We start from the raw sequence: 25,870 nt of genomic DNA, 5'->3' as shown, positions 1-25,870 counted from the left end.
GGTAGTGGTGGCGGCCCATCTAGCTGAGGTGGAAGTCCAGTTAGCTCAGGTGGAGACCCAGGCAACGGAGGTGGAGGTCCAGCTGGCTGAGGTGGAAGCCAAGGCAATGGAGATGGAGGTCCAGCTAGCTGAGGTAGAAGTCCAGTTAGCAAAGGTGGAGGCCCAGACAGCACAGGTGGAAACCCAGCTAGTTGAGGTAAGGGCCCAAACAACAGAGGTGGAAACCTAGGCAGCAGAGGTAGTGGCCCAGGCAGCAGAGGTGGAAACCCACGCAGCAAAGGTAGAAGCCCAGCTAGCTGAGGTGAAAACTCAGCTAGGTGAGTTGGAGGCCCAGCTAGCTTAGGTAGAAGCCCAGCTGGCTGAGGTGGAAGCCCAGTTAGTTGAGATGTAGTTTCAGGCAGCAGAGGTAACACAGGACCATGATTTATCTCAACATCACCAGCCAAGATCAATATCAATAGAAACTGTACAATACCCAAGAGTGGTTTAGAGGATTGTCCATTTTTATCCTGAGGTGATCTTACATGGCCATCATCCAGTATTTTGGTAAACAGAAAGTGTTGAGACCTCTTGATCAGGCAGATAACCTGATTTTCATCCATTCTTCGATGACAAGTTCGCACACCAACAAATAGAGTATAAAGGCAAATAACAAATAGGTTGATGACGTATGCCATGATCTTTTTGTACTTTTAAAAAGCTTGGGTAGCAAACACACAGGACATGCCAGACAGTGTGACTGCAGCACGACAGCCATCTTCTTTGCAAACCACTGTGACCATCAACCATAATTTCTTAGAAATAAAGCGGATCCAGTATGGGGTTGTGGTTTGTACTGCCACACCTAACACCTAATATTATGGTTGGTATGTTTTATTATGGGGTAAAAGCAGAACAATTATCCCACCATAACAATATGTTATTGTAACTATTGTAGAAACAGAATCAGAATGAGCTTTATTGCCAAGTTCGTACATACAAACAAGGAATTTGACTCTGGTACACTTTGCTCTTTGGTTTTGTTTTTGCATTAAAGAATATACATATTTACACATATATAAATATACACATATATAAATAAAAAGGTCCATTTGCAACATCTGTTGCTGTTGTTTTGTACTCTATTGAATGTTCAACAGAGAAACAGCCTGGGGAAAGAAACTGTCTCTGTGGCGGCTGGTTTTAGTGAACAGTGCTCTGTAGCGCCACCTGAAGGTAAAACTCTATAAACAGTTTATGTGCAGGGTGTGTGGGGTCTGCAGAGATTTTAGCAGCTCTTTTCTTGACCCTAGACCTGTATAAGTCCTGGATGGAGGGAAGGTCAGCCCTGATGATCCTCTCTGCAGTCCTGATTATTCGTTGCAGTCTGGACCTGTCCTGTTTTGTGGATGATCCAAAACACACTGAGATGGATGAAGACAGGACAGACTGAATGATGGCAGTGGAGAAGATGACCAACAGTTCCTGTGGAAGGTTGAACTTCTTGAGTTGCCTCAGGAAGTACAGTCTCTGCTGGGCCTTCTGTCAAACAGTGTCTATGTGTGAAGACCATCTCAGGTCATCAGAGATGGTGGTTCCTAAGAACCTGAAGTGGTTCTCGGCCGATACAGTAGTATATAGATACGGTAGTTCTGACTGCACCAGTGTACCAGCCGATCCACCTGCTGTCTGTATGCAGACTCATCACCGTCCTGGATCAGTCCAATCACAGTGGTGTCATCTGCAAACGTAAGGAGCTTCATGGACGAGTCCGATGAGGTGCAGTCATTTGTGTACAGGGAAAAGAGGAGTGGGGATAGAACACACCCCTGGGGGGCACCAGTACTTATTGATCTGGATCGGGAGAAGATGCTCCCCAGTCTCACCTGCTGCTGTCGGTCCGTCAGGAAGCTGTTGATCCACTGACAGGTGGAGGCTGGGACTATGAGCTGGGTGAGCTTCTGGTGGAGGATGTCTGGTATGATGGTGTTGAAGGCCGAGCTGAAGTCTACAAACAGGATCCTGGCGTACGTCCCTGGTTGGTCGAGGTGTTGCAGGATGAAGTGTAGACCTAAGTTAACAGCATCACCTGCCGACCTGTTTGCTCGGTAAGCAAACTGCAGGGGGTCCAGCAGGGGGCCTGTGATGTCTTTCAGGTGCTTCAACACCAGAAGCTCAAAGGATTTCATGACCACAGACGTCAGGGCTACAGGCCTGACATCTGTCCCTTCTGTTGCTCCGAACACTGATCAGACCCATAGAATATAAAAATATCTTGGGGTTCCTGGGTGCCAAGAAATCAGAAACAGACCAAATAACATTTGGGGATGAGTTAATATTCGGTCTAGATACAGTAATACATTCTTTAAAATAGACCTACAGGGATTGGACAATGAAACTGAACCACCTGTCATTTTAGTGTGGGAGGTTTCATGGCTAAATTGGACCAGCCTGGTAGCCAGTCTTCATTGATTGCACATTGCACCAGTAAGAGCAGAGTGTGAAGGTTCAATTAGCAGGGTAAGAGCACAGTTTTGCTCAAAATATTGAAATGCACACAGCATTATGGGTGACATACCAGAGTTCAAAAGAGGACAAATTGTTGGTGCACGTCTTGCTGGCGCATCTGTGACCAAGACAGCAAGTCTTTGTGATGTATCAAGAGCCACGGTATCCAGGGTAATGTCAGCATACCACCAAGAAGGACGAACCACATCCAACAGGACTAACTATGGACGCAAGAGGAAGCTGTCTGAAAGGGATGTTCTGGTGCTAACCCGGATTGTATCCAAAAAACATTCCCTTGGCCCAATACTTGTGCTAGATGGGCGCGTCACTGCCAAGGACTACCGAACTATTCTTGAGGACCATGTGCATCCAATGGTTCAAACATTGTATCCTGAAGGTGGTGCCGTGTATCAGGATGACAATGCACCAATACACACAGCAAGACTGGTGAAAGATTGGTTTGATGAACATGAAAGTGAAGTTGAACATCTCCCATGGCCTGCACAGTCACCAGATCTAAATATTATTGAGCCACTTTGGGGTGTTTTGGAGGAGCGAGTCAGGAAACGTTTTCCTCCACCAGTATCACGTAGTGACCTGGCCACTATCCTGCAAGAAGAATGGCTTAAAATCCCTCTGACCACTGTGCAGGACTTGTATATGTCATTCCCAAGACGAATTGACGCTGTATTGGCCGCGAATTGAGGCCCTACACCATACTAATAAATTATTGTGGTCTAAAACCAGGTGTTTTAGTTTCATTGTTCAACCCCTGTATATACAGCTGCTCTGTGTAGCAATCTAAAGCTTTCTTCATTTATAAGAGGGAGGGCCTTTTGAGCCAGAGGCTTGAGACAGGTGAGTCCAGTTGTCCAAATGCCGCACCTGTTTTCTGCTTGGCTGGACAGTAATTTCCTGGGCTTTGGAGAGCAGGATATGCTGCCCTGCACACAGGAAAACGGGCCTGATGTGTACTGAGTCCATGTGTGTAGGCTACAGATAAAAGAAACTTGTACACACACACACACACACACACACATTCTCTGTAATTGCACAGGGAAATTGTCAAAGCCACCTACTTTTAGAGCAAACTAACTTCTTGTCATGATATCTCCTTCCTTTAAGAAATAAATGCACACATTTTTGCACTTCACTGATAAAATCCGTTCAAAATTTGTTATTACACCTTATTGTCTTGGTGAAAATATTTCAAACACTTTTGTCTTATTCGACACAGGGAAACAAAACAATGTCCTTCTTACATACAGCAGGGAAAATAAGTAATGAACACACCAATATTTTTATCAGCACATAAACTGTACATTATCTCAGAAATGTGAGTATACCCCGCAAATTGTGGAAATATTTTATTATATCTTTTCTGTCACAGACTGGAGGTATGACACTTTGATACAATGTTGATACAACTCGACACGTAGACGTTAAGGTCCAAACCAAAGTGTCAACATTTTGTGTGGCAACCATTATTTTCCTTCACTGCCTTGACTCTCTTGGGCATGGACTTCACTAGGGCTTCACATGTGGCCACTGGAATCCTCTTCCACTCCTCCAGGACGACATCAGGGATCTGGACTCATTTTTGTGAGATACTATATTTTTATCAGATGTTGGTAATAACACAAGTAGTTCACACATACAAAGGACTTAAAACAAACAAGTCTAATTCAATCTCTGCCCTCCTGCTGGCCATCATGCCAATTACTCCCCAGCACCCCAAAAAAATACCATCAATTAAAAGAGTTATACTCTGTCTGTTGTAAACATGTATCTTCAGTATAAACCACTGGTTTACCAGCTCATGAAGCAACATCGATGGAATAAGCTATTAATGCACCCCTGGTGCACAGCATGCCATGCGGTATCTTGGCAGCTGACAGGTCTAGAAAACTGCACCTCTGTGCTGAAGATGCCAGGGCAGTTGTATGCTGATTAATTAGCCCATTTTAAAGGTCCCTGGGATCATGTTTCTATAACTGGTAAAAAAACTGAAATACACCTGCATGTGTTTGCATGTTGATCCTGCTGGCATCTCTGTTGCAGATTGGTCCCAGGTCTGAGCTGCCTGCAGCCTTCACCTGCAGTACAATGAAATGTTTCTGAAGTATTTTATCGTATTTGTGGTGAGTGGCATGGTATGACACTTTCTGTCAGATTCTGTGCATTTTGTCTTTTCTGTTTATAGATGCAAACTGTGTGAATGAAGGGCTCACTCTTGGATCAGGCAATCTTATTTTTCTAAATAAACTAACTCGGTGGTAAAGGGTGGTGAGACTAAAATTTAGAAATTTTTTCTCAGATTTTATTTTTTGCTTGGTAGTTTAGGTTAAGATAAAATGAGAAGTAGTGACTTTGTAAATTTGTATTGCAGAGAGTACTCAGATTTCACTGAGTCAAAAAATGGGGGAGCAGAAACAAGAGACCAACTGGATAAGTGCTCCACTTGTTCCATATTTCAGGCGCCTGTGGATCTTTGCAAAGATTTTCAAAGAACCAGGCTGTGAATGTGTGCATTTCTGACTGAAAGTACTTGAAAAAGTCTAATCAATCAAAAATCTAACCACTCCCCGGCAGTACCTCTATGGAGGGGTGGCAGACCTATTGTTGAAGACCTCCATTCTACAGCCCCACACCATGATGTTCTCACCTCCAAAAGTAGCTTTTGGTACGGTGTTGTTGGGGTAATGAGCAGTATTTGTTTGGCTTACAGCAATGACCGTTAGACAAGTTTTAAAATGCAATTTCTTCTTCAGTGGAGTCTGGTGTAATGAAGGTGTACAGGAGTCAACTGGACCTGTCTTTTTGAAGCTCTCTGTGAGTGCCCTTTGGTGCTTGTACAGCTCTTCTGATTATTCAGTTGATTCCTTTGTTAAAAATCTAGTAAGGAACATCTGGTCCTGGTTGAGTTATGGTGAAATGTTCTTTTTACTTCCAGATCATGGTGCAGTACTTCCAGTGGTGTTCACTGGAAGTACTGCAGTCAGAGGTGTTTCACTAATGCCATCAGTATGTTGGGCTTTTTGGGATACCTTGGTAATGATAAAATATTTTTATAGGCCATCAATTTGTTGTAAACCGTTTAAAAATAATAAAGAGAAATATTGCTTTCTAAATGCTGACATTTTTTAGCTTTATTCTTCATTTTTTATGCCTTTTTGTCGTTTCTTTTCTTCATGTGCTCAATATTTTCCCAAATACCATTCCACTTCATTACAGAAAACAATTATTTATGGACTTGTTTAGCTTTTATTGTATGTCTCGATTACTTGTTTTACAACGATGAGTTCTTTCTAAAGTCTGTAATTATATCTTTCTCTTTAACTCAGAATTTTTCAAGTTATATCCTTATGTCACTGCCTTGCTGTCACTTTATCAACTGGCATCCACCATATCAGATATACTCACTCACCCACAGTCCTGGATAACCTGATTTAGCAGAAAGTGCCCTGTTGCTGAGCAGCAGGCATTGCATCTGCTAATTCAGCCTGTTAGCTGCTTGCTGAGGCATACGGCACAACCCTTAATGCTCTGTTCGTTAGCACAAGGTCAGCTCATCTTTCAGCTGTGGAGACACGAGGCAGAAACACTATATTATTTTCCTACATGGCTGAATCTCATCTTTTAAAAGCAAAAGTGTACCGATATTGGACACAAGGTTATCTGAGTGTGCACTTGGGGAAGCAAGGCACGTTTATTTATTACGAGGCAAAGTGCTTTACACAAAAAAGGGTATCTTGATACACAAACAATAAACGCTTAAAAAACAAAAAAGAAACAAAAGCTAAAATGTAATCTTTACTTTCATGCTTCAGTCACTCATCAATGATCAAACAAACAATTTATTAGTGAGATTCTTCAGTCAAAAGCTGCAGTAAACAATACATTTTCACTCTTTTAATCCTGAATAAGAAGGCGACTGAAATCCGGAGAGGTCTGGTTTTTGTTTGACATGTAACTCAGGAATGTAGATCAATCTTTAGATCAATCTTTATTGATATATATCAAAATGTTGAAGTCAATGCTTTTACAAACAGCGAGCCAGGGCAGCAATTTAAAAACTGGAGTTATTTCCTGGTGTTGGTTAGGACCCTAGTAGGAATATTTTGGATGAGCTGTACTAATACTGCAATAATACTGTAATATACTCTGATCTATGAAAAATAAAAGCAAAAGTAGTTTTTCAGTCCTGGCATGCCTTTTATTCAGGCAATGTCTTTAAGAAGATAGTAAACTGAAGTAGTAACAGGTTTTAGGTGGTTGTTAGAATTTGTGTGCAAAACGTCACCTAGGTGTCTTGCATACTCCGTGGTCTAGCCAATTGAATGAGCACAGATCTCGATCCTCTCATTTTTTTGGACCAAAACCTTCTGTCTTATGTGAATCAAGCTGGAGAAAATTCTGACCCATCCATATCAACACACTGATTGAGTGTAGTGGAAGGTCTAAAGTTGTTTCTTCAGTTTACATATAATAGGAGATGCTGTCGTACTCTATAATCTGGGCTATTGGGATCACGTAGATGTTAAACAAAAGTGGCTCATGACTGGAACCTTCAGGATTCCCACAATTTAATTGTAGTTTACCCAGATTTATAATTACCAAATGACACAAAGCAACCTGTCTGCAAATCACGTTCTGAATCAGCTTTGCACTGTACCAGGCAATCCTGCCCATTTCCAGCCTATCAATCAGTATGTTAACTGTTTCAAACACAGCACTGAGATCCAGTAATACATGTGTGTGTGTATAAGTCCTGGATGGTAGGAAGGTCAGCCCTGATGATTCTCTCTGCAGACCTGATTGTTCGTTGCAGTCTGGACCTGTTCTGCTTCGTGATCCAAACCACACTGAGATGGATGAAGACAGGACAGACTGAATGATGGCAGTGTAGAAGATGACCAGCAGCTCCTGTGGAAGGTTGGACTTCTTGAGTTGCCTCAGGAAGTACAGTCTCTGCTGGACCTTCTTCGGAACATTGTCTATCAAATGTAGATCATTCAGAACCTTTACCAATGCTGTCTCAGTGCTGTGCTATGCTGTCTAAAGCCTAACTGAAAACCACTGAGGAGATTATTTTTTTGTCATGAAGAGTAAATGTGTTCATAAACAGTTTGTTCACTGATCTTTGCCTGAAATGTTAGACTGGATATGTGCCTGGAATGACTTAATATTGATGGATCTAGATTTGGTTTCTTTTGAAGAGGTTTGATCACTGCAGATTTCAGGAAGCTGTGGAGAACGACTTGATTTAAAGGAAATATTTACTATCTGTAATATTTCAAAGGGCAACAAAGCTAAAATTGTTTTTAAAAACCTGGTGGGCAACAAATCAAGGCGGCAAGGCAAAGACACATAAATCAGTTTGTTAAACTCATTTAGATGCTGTAATGATTCTGGAGGCACAGGAGACATCAGCAGGTTGTCAGAGGTGGAGCCACATGCTGCTTGTCTTATTCGCTCAGGTTTGCTACAGTCATTGCTGGACTTGTTGGATCAGAGTTCAGGGTCAAGTGGGAAGGAGTTTTGGTGCTTTTATTAATATAACAGCCTAATTCTTTTTAACTCCTGTTTATAGATACGACTTTCATTGTAAATGTCAAAGTCAACCTGAAGCTTTGTTTCTTTCACAGGTGTTCAGCTTTTCTGAGCTCAAATTGTAGGATCATTCCTCCATGGTACCTTTTTCTCTGAAGACAAAACTTTGTTTTTTATCAGGAAAATGTCATCCATCAGCTTTGCAATATTCAATCCTAAATTATCTACAAGGTCATCAAAAGAAGCTGAGGGCAGACTGGGTGATGGTGAAGAGACCTGGGTAAACACTGGAGAGGAAGCTATAAAAGTCATCAGAAATCATTGCTTCACTGGTCATCTAAAACAAATTGATAGCTGAAAGTTATCTGGTAGAAGTTTGCAGGAGCAGTAAGTGGACAGGAAATGCAGCAGAGATGTTTTCTGTTTGTCTGTGAAAGCAAATATGACAAAAATAATCCAATAGTTTTTCTTTATTTATCAGCTTTAATAAAATCTAAATGAAACCACCGAATGCAAAACATTAAAGTAGTAGAAATAAGATGACCTAAAAAGTAGAAAATAACCCAGCTATATAAAACATGCAAACTAATTCAAATACAATGAATTCTAGTAAAGGTTCTGTTTATTATTCTCAGTTTTCTTTCAGCTAAAACATTCATGTTTAATTTATTTAAAGGAATGAATAAATTACTTTTGAATTATTTACTGCTATGCTGTGTACATTTATTACAAACATTTGAATACATAACATAAAAAACTGACAGAATGGAGGTGGGGGATGAACACAAAATTCACACAGAGGAGAATTTTTTTTTTGCCCCTTTCAAAGTTCACAGACATGGCAGGCAAATATATGTATATCATTTTTTATCTTTTAACTTTCAGTTCACCTACTTATTATTACTTTCCATCTTCTACTGAAATTCTCTACATAAAGAATGTTTGAATTGGGACTAAGTTTAATATTAATATTTTAATACGCTTTCTATAATATGGCAATTGCTTCTTTCCTTTTTATGTAATGAAAAAGATGTTGGATGTATGACGCTGGGATTCAGGACATTAAAATGAAATCCACATCCCAGTAATCCAAGAGAAGAATGTAATTTTTCTTTTATAGGTTTTTGGTACATTTATGCTGACCTGGGGTTATTTAGAGCCCATGTTTTGGCCATTTAAGCATTACTGGATCACCTATAGACATCATGGTATGAATAAGACTGCAGCAGCAACAAAATGAAATTGTCTAAAATAAAAATCAATGTCAGAACATTGTGAGAAAAAAATCAGCAAGACAAGGAGACATAAAAAATGAATGTGAAGTCTGCATACTGTATTAGGACACCAATGAACAAAATATGCTGCACTGGAGTGCCTAACAACAGAGTTTTTCAAGAACATGCTGTGTTATATGTTGGGGAATTATAGACCAGGCAAACCTGTATTTAGAGAACAAAGTGCTGGATTGAATTGTTGGATAATGTAACACTGAAATCTCCAGTGCTTTAGCTATTAGCATCTTTAAAATGTCTGAATAAAGCTCTGACCTTGTTCAAATATTATTTTTCTATAACTACTTTCGCTGTAAACCATTAAGTTTTGCTTTTGCCTTATATAAAAATATTCTCCTCAGAAGAAACCTCATGCATTTTTTTCCAGCTGTTTTCACAGGAACTCCCAGACTTTGGGTGAGACGTAGCTGGCAGCTGTGCTTGCATCTTTAGAGCCCACTTCCACAGCTTAATTTTACTGGAATGGAAGAATTCAAGTTTTTTGAAGCTAGATGCAGCAGATGGGTGCAGGATTAACAGCCTCTTCTCCCAATGGGTGTTTCTAAGAACAGCTGATTAGAGGAGTAGAGGGGAAGAAAGTGAGTCTTTTTAAAAAGTGAGGGGAAAACTCCTCTTTTGATCACATCTTCTTGTTCCTGTGAGTTGTGGAGAATTTAAAGAGAGGCAGACATTTTTTGCTTCATGTGTTTTACAGTAAGATGTCACTTTCTGATAAAATGTGGGGTTCTCATACAGTAAATATAGAACTGATGACCTAAAATTGGGAACATTTGTTACAAGAAAAAATTATAATCAACCCACACAATGGTTTTCTGATGATTTATCTATGGTGATGAGCCCCAAATATCTGTGGTTCGAAAGCCTCTTTACCATCACCCTAATCTTCAGCTCCCTTCACAGATTCTGTATCACATTGAGGTCAGGAGTCTGACTGGGCTGCTCCAAAATGTTCATGTTGCCCACTCTGACAACGGTGTTGGCCAGAAACCAGAAACCCTAGATTACCAATGTTACAGTGATGCTGATGCCGTGTGGGATTTATTCGCTGAATTAAAATTAAAATTAATCTGAATTATGAAAATAAGCAAGATTCAATATGCCTGCAGTATAAAGCAGACGACACGTGTTTGGGATGTGAAGTTTTCTACAGTTTCATCGATGACTGCAGTAAATAGTTCTCTCAGTGACGTTTTTGCTTTGGTCTGTTGGAAAAATACCATGATAAATAGCTTTTTTAATAAATCCTACTGTGTGCAGGACAACATGTCTGCGTATAGACTGCTGGCCTCCATTTCTCAGATTTCTGCTCTCTGTTTCACTCCAACAATGATGAGATTTTCTTCCAACTTTGGGGACAATTAGAGTTCAGCAAGGCTGACATCACGATGCAGTGGGTCTTTACTGATTGTGTTTGTGGCTTTTTCCTTTGCGCTGTGAATCAATGAAACTTCTCCCCATCTTGAAGTCATGTATTTTTCAGCTCAGCTGCATGCTCACAGTTTTCTACTGTACTATGCTGAATGTTGTCGATCTTGAGGCTAGATGGAAGCAGTCCAACAAAACTACATCGATGAAGGGAATGAGGAACTTTGAGCAAAATTTTGCATCTTTTAAATTGGTGAAACGTTCTAAACTATATCACATAAAATCACAAAGTAGTTTACAGTGAATGAATGAGTTACAAATGGTCTTTTTGACATGAGCAGGACGGGTTCGACTAATCCGTGTTTTTAAATAAAAAAAATACCCACCTGTTATAGTTAATATTTTACTCAAATCAACTTGACTGAAATAATTTGGCCCACCAGTAAAAATCACAAATATTTTTTTATTTTCCACAATAAAAAGAGGAGATGCAGGCAACAGGAAACATTGGAGTAAAAACAAGAAGGCAGAGACGGAAAAAGCCAGTTTTGTGTTTCCCTTCTTTAATTTTCCCCATTATGTAAAGATTTGAGCAGCTTTGGCACCAGGTGTCTGCTGTGGATTGAAGTAAATTAAAAAAGGATTCCAGATGTCATGAAAGCAGATTTATTACTCTTGTGAATGAATGTTATTTCTTCTTTTCAATGTACAGCATTCTATGAGAAGGTTAATCTGCTGATTAATATGTAAATAATTGTGGGTTTCTGATATTGATGCCTGAGTTTCTTGGCAGCAGACAAAGAGCGAGTTGACTGCTGATATTAACTGGAAGTTTGTCAACTGTCTGTGTGCCATAAAAATACTGCAACAGAAATTACTTTATGTTCTAGTTACAACTTTAGGTGTTTTGCTTTGTTAGTAGTAAGAGCATGAATAGGTTTCAAAGGTTTAGTATTCAGCTAACATATTTTTACCGATTCAGTTGTTGTTAAAGTTAACATTTTGCTTCATTTGTATCACAGGCCAAAAGAGCCACAGTTCAATTCAAGGATAATGATGATATATATGTAAAAATTAATGAACTTACTGAAGGATTGAACTTGGCACCTTTGGCTCTCTCTACATTTGGGTTGTATTAAATACTGAGATTTTAGGAATTTTATCACCTTTTTATGTCAGAATCTAATTTATAATGGAAACACTTCAGACCTCAACTTTGTTGTTATTGGCTGGAAGACAAATTATTAAAGTGAAATATTTCTGCATTAACTGTAGTTAAACTATCTCTGTGAGTTTATTTCATTTTAAATCTATTTCACTCTTCTGGTCGATTTACTAAGTGAAAGTGTTAAATGCAGTTTGTTGCCTCCTGAGGAGGGTTTAAAGAATGGAGATCTCTCACTGCTGAAGACTGGCTGAAGTGTGTTAGGTCAGGACCCAGGTCTCATTGCCTCTAGCACAGACTTCTGATAAAGGCTGAGCCACCAAAGAGTTGGGGTGTTGGGTACTTTGCACCTTAAAGCTACTGCAAAGCAGTTTTGTTGGAATCTAAAGAAATCGTCAGGAAGGTAGAGCCCCTCTCAATTCACTTCTGCACCAAATGGAGGGAGGGCAACTGGTATAGCTCAGGAGGAGATGTGAATGTGAAATGAGACTCTGGTAGATGAAGGCAGCAAAGGTCCTTCCATATGCATGACTTGGTTCTTTTCATCCTTTTTCTTTGTCACGGGTCCTTTTCCTGCCCTTTGTTTAAGACTTTGAAGAAACTGCCCCAGCTACATCGGTTTCAGATCACACCTCCATCATATACTCCTTTGTGGTTTTCTACCTGAGTTCTTTCAGGGACCTTTAGGTTATTTTTTTGAGACAAAAAAGAGAAGAAAAATGGTGCCTGTAAAGAGTTAATAAGTTTGTATTAATTTGAATTAACCAAGGATTTTTGAGAAACCTGCTTTTAATTATTTTTAGTATTTTTTGCTTTGGTTCAGAGCACTTAAGAAATAATTTTAAAACTCTGATGTTTTCATTTGGGGTTGCTAAAAATTTTGTCTCAAGTGTGTCTGATGCTGTAGCGAATATAAGATGATCTCTAGATAGGTCAGCTTAATGCCTGCTTGTTGGACAGTCATATTTAATTAATTATAATATTATAAAAAAGTTCATTTATTCCAGTAACTCCATCACTGAGTGAAACACATTATACAGATTAATTCCCCCCACACTGATGTTTCAACCCTAAATTTCTGTTAATTGTGATGATTTTCTGTCTTCAACCAATGAAAACACGACTTTAAGATTAGATTAGAATATTACATCAGACCTATAAAAAAGATTCCCACAGAAATGTGGGCTGCTTGCTTAAGGTTATTTTCAAAGTTATTATTATAAGTTGTTATTTATATATATCAAAACGTTATTTTAATGTGACAAATGAGCCTCATCAGAACACTGACTGTAATATCTATTAAATGACTGGAAACCAGATATGGACATCAGTGCAGCTAAAATGTTGCAGCCGTAACCCAATTATAATGTTAATTGTGAAATAAGACACTATGCAGTTGCTCTGTTTGTGATGAGGAAGACTTTCTTATCTCGGCATGACGAACGCTTAGAGTGGCAAACATGCCAGGGGACCTGGCTTTATCTTCTGATTAATTCAGCAGAACCTGTTTAATCATTTAGGAATTCTTGTGGACTTGGTAAAGAATGTTAACCTTTTAGCCTGAGATGAGCAACTATGGAGAAAAGACAAGTAACTTCAGGAAGTAACTTCCTCTCTCCTCATGCAGTTGCACACTCTACATTTCCTACATCCTTCAACCCAATACATACAAAAGCCACAGTTGACTATAAAGATTAAGAAAATGTGATTTGTTCACATTTGGACGCATGTTTTAAATGCAGCAACATACACAGCAAGATAAAGACTTCGATTAGACTCAAAACAAGAGCTGTTTTCATTAGAAGCGTTATACTGACAAGCTGCAATACTGGGAAATATTTAGACTGTTAATTGAAGTGAGTAAAAACCTCTTGAACAGACAGAATTGTCTGATCATGATGATAATTTTAGCACTCAACAAAAGTAGTGAAACTACAACCATAGTGTAGTCTGTTGGCTGTAAGAGACGTTTGCAGGAAAAACCAAAGAAAGTGTCATTTCCCCTACAAATTAAATCACCATCTCATCTTACACACACACAGTAGCTGCTAATTTTCGCCTTCAGAAAGAATTTTCTATGAGCCATAATAAAGGTAATATAGCTTCCTCATTTTACCAACAGGCAGTTGATGAGCCATGTGAGGAATACATTGCCCCACTTAGCTTCTCCCTTCCGACTTGTGTCAGGATGGTTGTGATCTCTCGGAATCTAGTGGCTCGTTTTTCTTGCCATCTAGATCCAGAAAACGATGACAAGAGTGCAGTCAAATATGGAACTGTGCAAAAATGCAGTGCTCAGAAAAATAAAGGAAAACTTTTTAATCAGAGTTTAAAACCAAGTCAGTTAAACTTACAGAATGAAGTAGTTGTTAGGTAGTTGAAGAGGTTGTTAATAAGTGTCAGCTGTTTAGATTAAATCATTTATTTCATTCAATTTCAGAAAAATTTTTTATTTGTTTGAGGGTGCAGGGTATTTCATCCCTTTGCCATTTTATACCCCTGCAATTTCAGGTGTTTAGAACCTGACTGGACGTTTCATTCTGACTGGGGACATTCTTACAGTTCTAGTTGAACATTTCATTTCTGCTTTAACATCTGACAATTTACAGTGATCCCTATTATCTACTAACTATCTGCTATAAGGAAATGTAGTTTAGTTTATTATTTATTTGTCAGGGACCCTGTACATAAAACATTATTTGCACAATGAGAAGAGATGCTTTGAACCAGACATAACTAAAGATACTTTCCATGCAAGTGTGCTCAACAATAAAATAATTCACAATACAAAATTACCATTAGCTCATGTATAAAAATACCTTCTTTGGGTTTGAATGAAGTGGGTAGTCATATCATGTAGTTATATGACTCTAATAAATAATATTCACCAGCAGGAGGTCATTCAGTGATTTGGGTTTAATTAGGAGTGATAAACCTTTATATTTTAGTCAGCTGACCTAAATGAATGGGTTAAATTGAGGCAGCGTTATTTTAAGCCACTTAACATTTATCTGTAAATAGCTTTTCCATAAAACAGCTCCTAAACGCAAGGATCAAGTAGTGTTGTGTCCACATATAGATAATTTAGCAAAGAAGCAATTTTAAATTGGATCATTTGCTACTGGTACTGCAACATACAATTCAACCAACTGTTCCAATTTTTAAATGAATCTACAAAAATGCCAAAGAATCTAAAAATCAACATATATAAAATTCTATTTTAGCTCCTTGATTCACAAGAAGCTTTTGTCAAAATTGTGGCCCAGTGTTTTCGGAATAACTGCAGTCAGGGAAGAGTAGTGAACTGACAATGAAAAGGTTATGAGTTGGATTATGTGAAATTTATTCATCAAAACCATGGAAAATATTACAGGAAAGTCTGAAAAAAATGTCAGGAATTCAGGAGTGGTTCAAAACTATTGTACAGTAATTTCTGTAACTCTGAGCAAGTTATTTATCCAAACATGTATGAAATCTATAACAAGTAATTCTTAATTTAATTTCACCTCAGCTGGTCTTTCACATTAGCAATGTCCTGCTGCTGCTGATGGTGTGTGTTTACACATGGTCTGACAGACTTATGAGGTCATTTCCAGAGATGAAAACATGGAGTCTTATTTTTTCAAATATACCCAAAAGTTATTTTATCATGAATATCATGCATTGTCTTCTATTGATTTTATATGTGTTATATCTAAATTAACTTACATGGACATTTGTTAATGACGTGATCTAAGAAAGATTTAATGTAAAACTATTTATTCAAACAAGCAAGCAAACCCTTGTGCTCTTCAGGTTGGAGGGGAGTTCCTGCCTCAAGTGGAGGAGTTCAAGTATCTCTGGGTCTTGTTCACGAGTGAGGGAAGAATGGAGCGGGAAATCGACAGATGGATCGGTGCGGCTGCCACAGTAATGGGGGCGCTGTGCCGGTCCGTTGTGGTGAAGAGAGAGCTGAGCCGAAAAGCGAAGCTCTCAATTTACCGGTCGGTCTACGTTCCTACCCTCACCTATGATTATGAACTTTGGGTCATGACCGAAAGAACGAGATCACGGATACAAGCGGCTGAAATGAGCTTCCTCCGTAGGGTGGCCGGGCACTCCCTTAGAGATAGGGTGAGGAGCTCGGCCAACTGGAAGGGGCTCGGAGTAGAGCCGCTGCTCCTCCACATCGAGAGGAGCCAGTTGAGGTGGCTCGGGCATCTATACCGGATGCCTCCTGGACGCCTTCCTCGGGAGGTGTTCCAGGCACGTCCCACCGGGAGGAGGCCCAGGGGACGACCCAGGACACGCTGGAGGGACTATGTCTCTCGGCTGGCCTGGGAACGCCTTGGGCTCCACCCGGAGGAACTGGAGGGAGGAGGTGTCTGGAGAGAGGGACATCTGGGCGTCTCTGCTGAGTCTGCTGCCCCCGCGACCCGGTCCCGGATAAGCGGAAGACGACGAGTACAAGAACATATGTACTATTCACACATATTTTCTATTTATGGCACAGTCAAAGTCTTATTTCACATAATGATCTAGTGTAATCCAAATAGTTACTGTTTGAGCTATATTCTGTTCATATTTTAAAATACTTTGAACCAAATCCACTGTACACTAGTTAGCCATAACATTATGACCATGCACTCACTGGCCACTTTATTGGGTAAACTTTACCAGGTTAGGGTTAGGGTTACACATTTTAATATAGACACCACAGGTAACAAATAAATAATAACAAAAAGTATAACTACATAAAACTGGGTGTAGAAGTGGGTTATTACAGTTTGGTCAGGATGTAACATTTCAGTGATGGCTGCTGGAACAAAATTGTTTTCAAACCTTGTGTCCTTCACCTCGGGAGCTGCTGCCTTCATCCAGGAAGAATAAATTCAAAACTCATTATGTAAAGGATGTCAGTCATCCAGAGAAACTGAACCACCAACCGCTTTAACTGTCATCAATGTAGAAGTGATGCTTGGTTCAGCTGAGGTCTTCATCAAATTGTTTTGTAAAAAAAACTAAATCTATGTGTAAAAATCTGTATTAGTGAACTCAGCTTGTTATTATCCAGTTTTGTATCTGCATGGTTAAAGATGTACTGATGCATAGAACAACTTTTTCCATGCAGACACCAAACTGGGTAATTAAGTCATAGTGAGTCTCACTGTGAGTGGGCTCAGAACATCAGTGGTTAGGAGTCAGCGTTTCTGCTGGAAGTAGACCGAATGGAAAATCGCCGCTGTCATTAAGAGCCTCCGTAGGTATATTCTCACGGTGGAACAAGTGAAGAAAGATGAGATGATATATCAAAGTAATAGGCTTCCTACACCTAATACTCTTTGTTCATCTGACTGTGTGTCATCTTAGCCATTAAAATATATGGTTAATTCACCATGGTAACAGTGAGGTAAAACAAAGACAAAGTCAGGGGATTGAGATGAAGCGAGAGAAGAAGGATGACCTCAGTGATAGAGAAGGGCTCATAAGGTGTTGCATACTGATGATAGGAAAAAGAAACACTTAATGTGATGCTAGGCATAGAAGACAAACAGTCTAATGAAGCTTTGCATAGACAATAATGAAGGAATGGGAATGGAGAGACCTCTTTAGCTGTAGATGGAAGCTCATGAAATGATTACATGGTGCATGCTTATCAGCAAAAACTGCTGATTTCATTAATGCAGCCATATCTGCAGATCGGATTTAGACAATCTGTTAACACTTTTTGGTAACTGTCAGCAAAAAGCTGAAAAGCTTGCAAGAAAACCTGTGAAGTGCACTTTGGGATGCAGGTTGTTATTATTCCCATCTGTAGCCTGTAATGACTCGCTGTGTTTAAATGTGTTGCACTTACCGTTAGCTCGTAAAACTTAAAGTAACGTTTCAGGGACATTAGCTTTGATAACACTGCTAAGAAAACCTTCATAAAATGATGGCAATCATCTCAAAGTGACTCAATTAATTTAACACTATGGATTTTTTAGGGCTTTATGTGGCACATTTGACACACTTTGCTGTTTGTCGGACAGTTCAAATGAACCCTACGCTGTATGTCCTGCTCTATGTGGAATATGCAGCTATACTCTGCTATGGGTTTGGCTCGGTTCAGTTTGCAGTTTAGGCACTCACAGCTGTTTAGTTCAGTTCAACCTTTTACATTTTTGCCAGCAAATACTATACATTACAGACCCAGATTCATAAGCTATATTTGGGATGTTGGAGAACGGTGAGAACTGTTCATGTTCAGAAAGTTAAGGTGTTCCTGCAGCTTGAGGATTTTAGTTTGAAACCCTGCGGCCTCTACTAAAGTACTGTCAAATTCCATCTCCTGAGGGACAGAGTCCTGCATGTTTTACATGTGTCCCTGGTCCAAAAGAGCTGATTGAATGACCTCATCAGCATGTTATCAAATTCTGCAGTGGTGGTAATCAATGATCCATTTGTTTCATGTGTATTGAAAATGCAGGACTTCAGCCCTTAAATTATTACATTTAAACCCAAACAGGCTGTTTGTCAACTGATCACAAATTAAAGACCATTAGCCTTAAAAAGTAAAAGTCAGCACAAAAATATGATTTTCTGTCTTTGTCTAAAGCCTATTCTCACTTTTATGACCTGTGATGATACAGGCAAACAAAACACTATATTTTCTTTAGCTTGACTGGAGGATCAGACAGGCTGTCCATGAAGACACAGGCAGATCCTGAGTCCAACGTAGCCTTGCTGATGCTGACTGCAGCCTTAAAACAGCATCTGTGGGAGAAAAGAAAAATAATCTGTCATTCAGCAAAATAACACTGCGGTTCACACAGCCCTCATAATAGAGTTGTTCCAGGAGAATAATGTCCCATTTTGGAATCATTCTGTATGTTTTCCTGATCTAAACTCCACTGAAAACCTTTGAGGATGGATGGGAGGTTTACAGAAACAAATATCAGTTCCAGACCATGGATGCCCTTTATGAGGCCACCTACCCAACATGGAGCAAAATTCCCCACATTTGATGTGCTTGGAGAAACAACATGTGTACTGCATGTTAAAAGTCACAACGAACCAAACTCAGTGTAAAATGTGTGGTTCATTTGTCCAAGGAAAAGATGATTTATCTGACTGAGAATGCACAGGATTGTTTAAATTGTTATTATGCTTAATTTTGACTTCATAGATTTAACTGTTTATATTAACTTATATCACTTAGACTGGCTTTCATTGCTATTTCTGCTGTTCAGGAGGAAAAAAAATCAAGATTCAAATGAAACAGAGAAAATGGGTTTGCTTACTAAACAGGACAAGATTTTCTCGCTCTGGGTTAATAGCTGCTTGTTTGTTGAAGGGGTGTTGTGCATGTTTCCTCTAGCTCTGCTAAGCTGGCGTGGTCCCAGAGGTGAAGCAGGAGACTGACTAGAAATACAACATGGATGGGGAAACTGAATGCATTAATTTGTGATGAAGGCCAACAGTAGAAGAGTTGACAAGGTGAGGGAGGCAGGAAACTACATGCTCATTTTAATTTTATAATACGTTCCTTTTATGAAGCCTTATGGTTATAAAACCTGGGATGAAGATTGTGTTTTTCATTGTGCTTGCTAGCTTGCTCAGGATGAGAGGTTACTGCAAGTTAATTCAGTGACTCGGTCCAATCAGCTGGGCTTTCTTACAGAACCTTCTACCATTTAGCATTTCATCATCAACTGAATTCAACAGTTTGCATTATAGTTTGATGAAATTGACTGCATGTAATTTGATCTGCATCAGAGTATATGATTGGATTTACTCAAATAATTTGGCTTGATTTCAATTAAATTTGGGTTCTGTATAATGAGGTACGATTTGGATCTCTTTGTCTTTGAGGTATTGTGAATTGGCACAATATTAATAAATTGAATTAAGTTTAGTTTTATGTTGCAAATTATGGCTGGAAGGAAGTAAGGAAGGCTCACACATCAGTTTATTAATAAATACATAAAACAGGTCTCAGTAGCACCAAATAGCTCCTGCTGGAGAAGATTGTTTCCTTCCAGATGCCTTTGTTTCTCCTCTAGCTTAGATTTTATTTCTCTGCTGCCATAATGGAGAATCCTTTTATTTTTGAAGATTCATTTCTAGTAGACAAGATGGGGGGTTTCTAAAAAGCTGAGAGGCTTCAAACAGACTCCAGGAAGCCAGAGATTTCTCAGGAGCCATTTGAAGCTCCTAAGATGCTCTGTCTTCACACCTCTCCTGAATATTTCTTTTAATGTTAGACTTTTTCTGACAAATAGTAAATACTACCCAAAAACATGCAGCCTAATTCTTTGTGTACAGAGATTTCTAATACATCAGAAAAATCAGTTTTTTATTTGTAGCATCCGACAACCTCTGGCACCAAAGACAGAACAAATGCAGCTGTGTTTGATGTTCCCGTCAGCATTTACCCTCCATCAAGCAGCCATCCCTGTCATTGACACAGGAAGCCGCTGTTAATTGATTGTCATGCTATTTTTAAACTTTTAAACTGTATTTATTAGAGAGCCGGTGGCAAGTCTTTTTGGGGGGGATGCACCGAGGCACATCAGTTTATTTCCAGTTGTTCAGAGATCGCTGCAAATGAAAGATATTACAGTAAAACGTTTTTTTTTTTACTTTAAAAATAAAATCCATTTATTTTTTCATCCACACAGCTGGAGGTTTCTACCACAGACTTTGCTGGGAATGTCATTGAGGGACCTGCCATACTTGTGATCACTGTCATTGACCAAAATGACAACCGGCCCATCTTCAAAGAATCACGTTACACAGGAGAGGTGCTCGAGGGATCCCCTACAGGTAGGAGAAATGGTTGTATTTAGGCTCTCTAAGGAGAATTGAGCATTTATTGGATTTAGCTGGACAGCCATACCTGATGTACTTTGAGATGTCCTCTGGTCTGGAGGAAGGATGATGTTTTCCTTTATATCCTCACTGCAGTAGATCCATCCCGCAAAAGTCTGAATCGAATAAATTATTATTTAATGTTTAAAAGCAAAGAAACTTGTTCAGACGTGTTTAAGATTTAACCTTAGTTGAACATATCCTGAGGGTTTGACTTGCTTCATACTTAAATATTTATCGTTGCATCTTAGATTTTTGCAGAGCTTGTGATTATATTTTATTCAAACAATAATTTTCTTGTTTTCATAAACAGCAATTTTCAGTGAAACAAATATATCATTTTCTTTAAAAAGTAGAAAAAACACAGCTTTCACTATGTTGCAATAGAAACACTCTGAGCCTATACTAGTGACCAATTTGATTCAGTTTAAACACAATTCAGTCAACCTGAGGTTTTTTAGGCCAGTTAGAATCTCAGCTGATTGAGTCACTGATTTAGCAGAACTCCCTCCTGCTTAGCAAGCTTGAGGTGATGAAACACAGAGAAATAAAGTTATAAAAGCAAGACATAAAGAACAAAATAAATAGCTAAGAAATGGTGAAAATACACACAACACAACACAAAACCCAAACAAGTCAGGACCATGACAGGAGCTTTCAGTATGTCATCTTCAGACTGAAATAACATATATTTGTAAACATAATCTGTAAAGTTTGGTTCGTTTTTTGTTGGATTCGAGATCAATTATATTATCTGTAAAATGAGACATTTTGTTCCTGATGTTAAATATTCTGACTCTGCTTCACCAGATTTGTTGATATTTAAACCAGTTCAGTTTTTTCTCTTTGAATCGGGATAGAAAACCTATTAGTGTGTAGCTCAAAATCAACTAAAATACTTGATGAAAAACTTGGTGAAAAGCTACAAATCACTCAGTATAATTGGCTATAATAAGGAGCTCAGAGCATGTGGGTCTGATCAAGGAGATGTTTGCTTGTGTTCTTCATGGATTTTGGATGTGGATCCTTTGCTGCAGTAATTTGAGGAGTGATCTAAGTGGATCGTATTTGTTTAGCTGACTTCCTGGAATTTAAATCACCTTTTCAAACATCCTTTAGCCTCAATACATTCAGGTGTTTCAATGTTCAATTCAATTCTTACTGTGCATGCAGCTGTGATTTGGAGATTCATCCACCATGCTATGGTTACCGTGTTTGTCATGTAAGCTGTGTGGGGGTCTTTTGCTCATACAACCTGGAGTGCAGAACCAGTGTACATTTGGCTGCTGAATGAAATCCTGTTCATTCTTAAGTCTTTATGTTTCATTTGACTTGACATGAAAATTGGTCTCTTTGGAGATTTTTTTTCCCTGATCGACTCAAACCTTTGAAGACAAACCGTGTTGCCTTCAGAGGAGAGACAGTGGTGATTTGTCTTCCCATCTGCTGAAAAGTATTCTTCTTGCTCATACTGTGCTTCCAACTGTCATAACTACACTGCATGGTGTTAAGGAATAAATTAGTAGAAATCAATTGCTTTTCACTGTGTGCACCTATTGTTCACTTAGAAAACAATTATCTTATTCACTTAAAAGTGCCCTTTGGGGTTTTACTTCATTGCTCATATGATGTGTGTTGTGCATAAGATCCTTCTACTGCTTGCAGTACTATAAAATAAAAGGATTAAATACAAACCAATGCACTATTGTTGCACAATGCTTCCCGTTGTGTTTACTCTAACATCATTACCACAAAAAACAACATATAAAAACTTTAAGGACCAGCAGAGCTCCACAGATAAAAGGGATCAGTAAACATGTGGAGAAGAACTGCACATAAACAAAATGCAGGTCAGCTTAAAGCTTTTAGTATGACTGCATCAGTAACACAAATCAGGCAAAAATACCCAGGAGGTAAAAAATGGACTTCAAGACAGGACATACAGCATGCGATGATGATTTAAAAATGTGTTTAGAGTAACTTCTTTATTCCAATGCTTGAATGTTGTTGCGTGAACCTACTATTAAACTTTTCAGGACATGACAAGAGCTTTCTGCTGCCCTGCCCACTTCAAATGGCCAACTAGATGATATTATATAGTAACACTAAACCTTTTCAGGTCAAAATACATCATGTTCTTTCAAACAATAGTATCCCATAATAGTGATATTTTCCTGATATTCCAAGCTGCTTTCCATCTGTTTAAGTTAGGTTTAAGTGTTGGATGTTAATTATGTCAGCCTTCAGAGGGCCTGATCTACTAGGATTCCAAATAAGAAACGCTAAATTGTGTTTGTTAAAACAATTTAATATGCTATTAGTGGGCTTGTTACTAAAACAGGTGCAACAATGGTGTAGACCGCCCTCATTAAATGAGGATTTTGCCTTTGCTACAGGCACGTACACCGATGCCATAGTGGTGCTCAAGCACCTGCTCTTTTGCCCTGGATGAGAAAAGGGCCCTCTCTGCTGGAGCCAAGGGTCGCATTAGCCAAATATTTTTTATTTTTGAAACGGTGACAGAAAAATCTAAGGGACATCTGTTATTTTGACAGATTGCAGTCTACACCCTGACCTCTTGGTGGTGAGGCAGCATATTAATTAGCTGTCTTCTCACTTGATGCATGAATTTGTTGGTTTCACTCCGAAATATCTACAAAAAACCCAAAAACGACGATGGTGTTGATAACAGAGGTGAATAAACAGAGACTGATCCAGTGGTGGATGAAGAACAAACATGTGCGGCTGTGCTATTCAGGTCAATGTGGGCCAGGAGGAAGATGTGAGACTGTGCATTCAGGCCACAGCAGGTGATCTGTTCATATTTTAGGTGAATTGTTTATATCTAGTTACTGGGACCACAGTCAGTGTTTTTTGTCACTGCAGAGAAAAAGTTACATGTATTCATCTGGTTGATGTGGATTCTCTGTTCAGCTTGTTTTGACTGAATATTAATTAAAATAAATGAAAATGAATTCTACTGATTGTTTAATTATTGTCATTTTACAAAAAAAAGTGAAGGGTAAATATGGTTTATGGCAGGATTTTTATGACCCTGTCAGTCAAAATGAAAAAGTCTAGCGCAACCTCTGGCTTCACCCCAATTTTCTTCTTCAATCATCAATATTTAAAAATAAAATGTACCCATATTTGATTGGCATTTATTTGAGTGTTCTGGCCCTCCACTGGCCGATGGCACACACAAGGTCCCGCCTTGCCCCTCGCTCCTCCTACTCCACTTTGCCACCATGCAGTGTGGATCGCACGGCCAACAGCTGCAGCCCTACACTTCTCTGACCCGCATGACAGACAGGCAGACAGGTCAGTGTTTGTAGAATCCCAGAAGGTAGATTGGAGGGGTCATTGAAGAAAATAAAAAACAAAAATTTTTCAGTTTGTTTCCTTCAATGTCCTTAACAGACTCCAATATGGTATTATGTTCCCTGGTGGCTGTTAATGTTCAGTTTTGTTTGTTTGTTTCAGTCGTGGTGTTTTTCTTTTTATTTAAGAATTTAAATAAAATGCATTCCTCAAGTTGCTCGTGATTAATAGCTTTGAATTGGTTTGGCCCATGTCTGCAGCCACCCTGTTTAATCTGTCTTTTCCACCATTTTCATTGTGAATATGTTGTGAGACATGCAGCAGGGAACTTTAATATGAGCCACCTTTTCTGGGCTATATAGAAGCACTCCCCCAGTGCAATCCAGACGATAGTGTTGCGCTACAACGTGATGTTGTTTGCCAGACGCAAGAACAGGCAGCGTTAAAAGGAGTTTTTTGATTGGAGATGTGGCATGGCTTCTAATTGTGACTTGCTTCATATCAGCCTTTGATTTGATTTGGCATTGCCGGATAGATATGTATCACAGATGTGTTTGTAATGTTGTGCCACATTGCACCTGACATTCAGATGTGCTAAAAATAGACACATAAACAGTGACCATAATCTGTTTCATGGTAAATGGCCTGCACTTGTATAGCTCTTTAATGGCGCCACCGAACACTCTGGCTTTTTCTCTTGTTCTTGGTGGAAGACACATGTGTTTTCTCTCCCTGCTGATCCCTGCTTCTGCCTCACTTTGCATATTTTCCAAACTTGTAAATTATGGATTTGATCAGCTGGTCTCTCAACGTAATGGGTATAATTTATTTCAACGAGAAGACAGGGTAAAGGAAATCCTCTTGTCCAGGTGGGACGTTCTTCGCTGGAAACACAATGGATTCTTGGCAGCAGTGGAAGATTGTGTGCCTGACTACGATGTCAGTCGAGGACGTAGAAGATGTGTACATATTTGGACATTTGATAACAGGATTTCTGCTTTTTGGAGTTGGTGGTTTCTTGGCTTATCAAGTGATTTGCAAAACATGGGCGGCTGTTCAAAGCGTTCCAAAGCTGCCTGCGATGTTAGATGGAGTCTGTAGAGCGATCAACACTCAGACTGAAATGTTAAGAGAGCAGAATCGCAAGCTGGACACGATTCTTGAACAGAATTGCAGCCTGGCAGCGGTTGGACTCAGAGGTTAAAGGATATAATCTTGGAGAAGTTGTACACTAAAGATCTGCAGAAAATACCAGAAATTTGGCTATTTGGATTCGCAATTGAGACATACCAGTAAAACTCTTAAGGTTGTTGGAAATTCACAACTGCCTGAACCACAACATTTATTGTTTTTCTAAATCTGGCGCCCCAATGTGACCTTGGCAACTTCTGCTAACTGCTATCGACAAAATGTCTCCTGGATGTTATATAAACACGACGCTCTTCCCCAGCACTCCCATACCAGCTGTGTGCTGATTCAATTCAATTCAATTCAAAAATACTTTATTAATCCCAAAGGGAAATTAAATGTTGTTATAGCTCATATTATGAAGGTTTCTTCAAAGAGTCGTTGTAGATGCTGATGGCTGTAGGCAGGAAGGATCTCCTGTGGCGCTCCGTCTTACAGCAGATCTGAAGAAGCCTCTGAGTGAAGACACTCTGTTGTTGTAGGACAGTCAAATGAAGATGATGCTCAGGGTTCTCCATAATGTTCTTCATTTTATGAAGAATCCGTCTTTCCACAATGATCTCCAGAGGTTCTAGAGGAGTCCCCAAAACAGAACCAGCTTTTTTTATAAGCTTGTTGAGCTTTTTTAAGTCCCTGGTTCTGATGCTGCTTCCCCAGCAGATGATGG

At 39.2% G+C, this 25,870-nt stretch overlaps 1 protein-coding gene across 1 annotated transcript in view; it reads left to right on the top strand.

Moving 5' to 3' along the window:
• Positions 1-25,870, top strand: part of cdh13 (cadherin 13, H-cadherin (heart)) — a 614,670-nt gene that overhangs the window by 288,503 nt on the left and 300,297 nt on the right. The window contains exon 7 of the mRNA XM_047353799.1: positions 20,505-20,649. Coding sequence (XP_047209755.1) covers positions 20,505-20,649 — 145 coding nt within the window. The remainder of the gene's footprint in view (positions 1-20,504; positions 20,650-25,870) is intronic.

This window comes from Girardinichthys multiradiatus, chromosome 2 (genome assembly GCF_021462225.1).
Source record: "Girardinichthys multiradiatus isolate DD_20200921_A chromosome 2, DD_fGirMul_XY1, whole genome shotgun sequence".
NCBI classification, from domain to species: domain Eukaryota; kingdom Metazoa; phylum Chordata; class Actinopteri; order Cyprinodontiformes; family Goodeidae; genus Girardinichthys; species Girardinichthys multiradiatus.
Note: the sequence above shows the minus strand (reverse complement) of the source record. Positions and strands in the feature narration are given on the sequence as shown.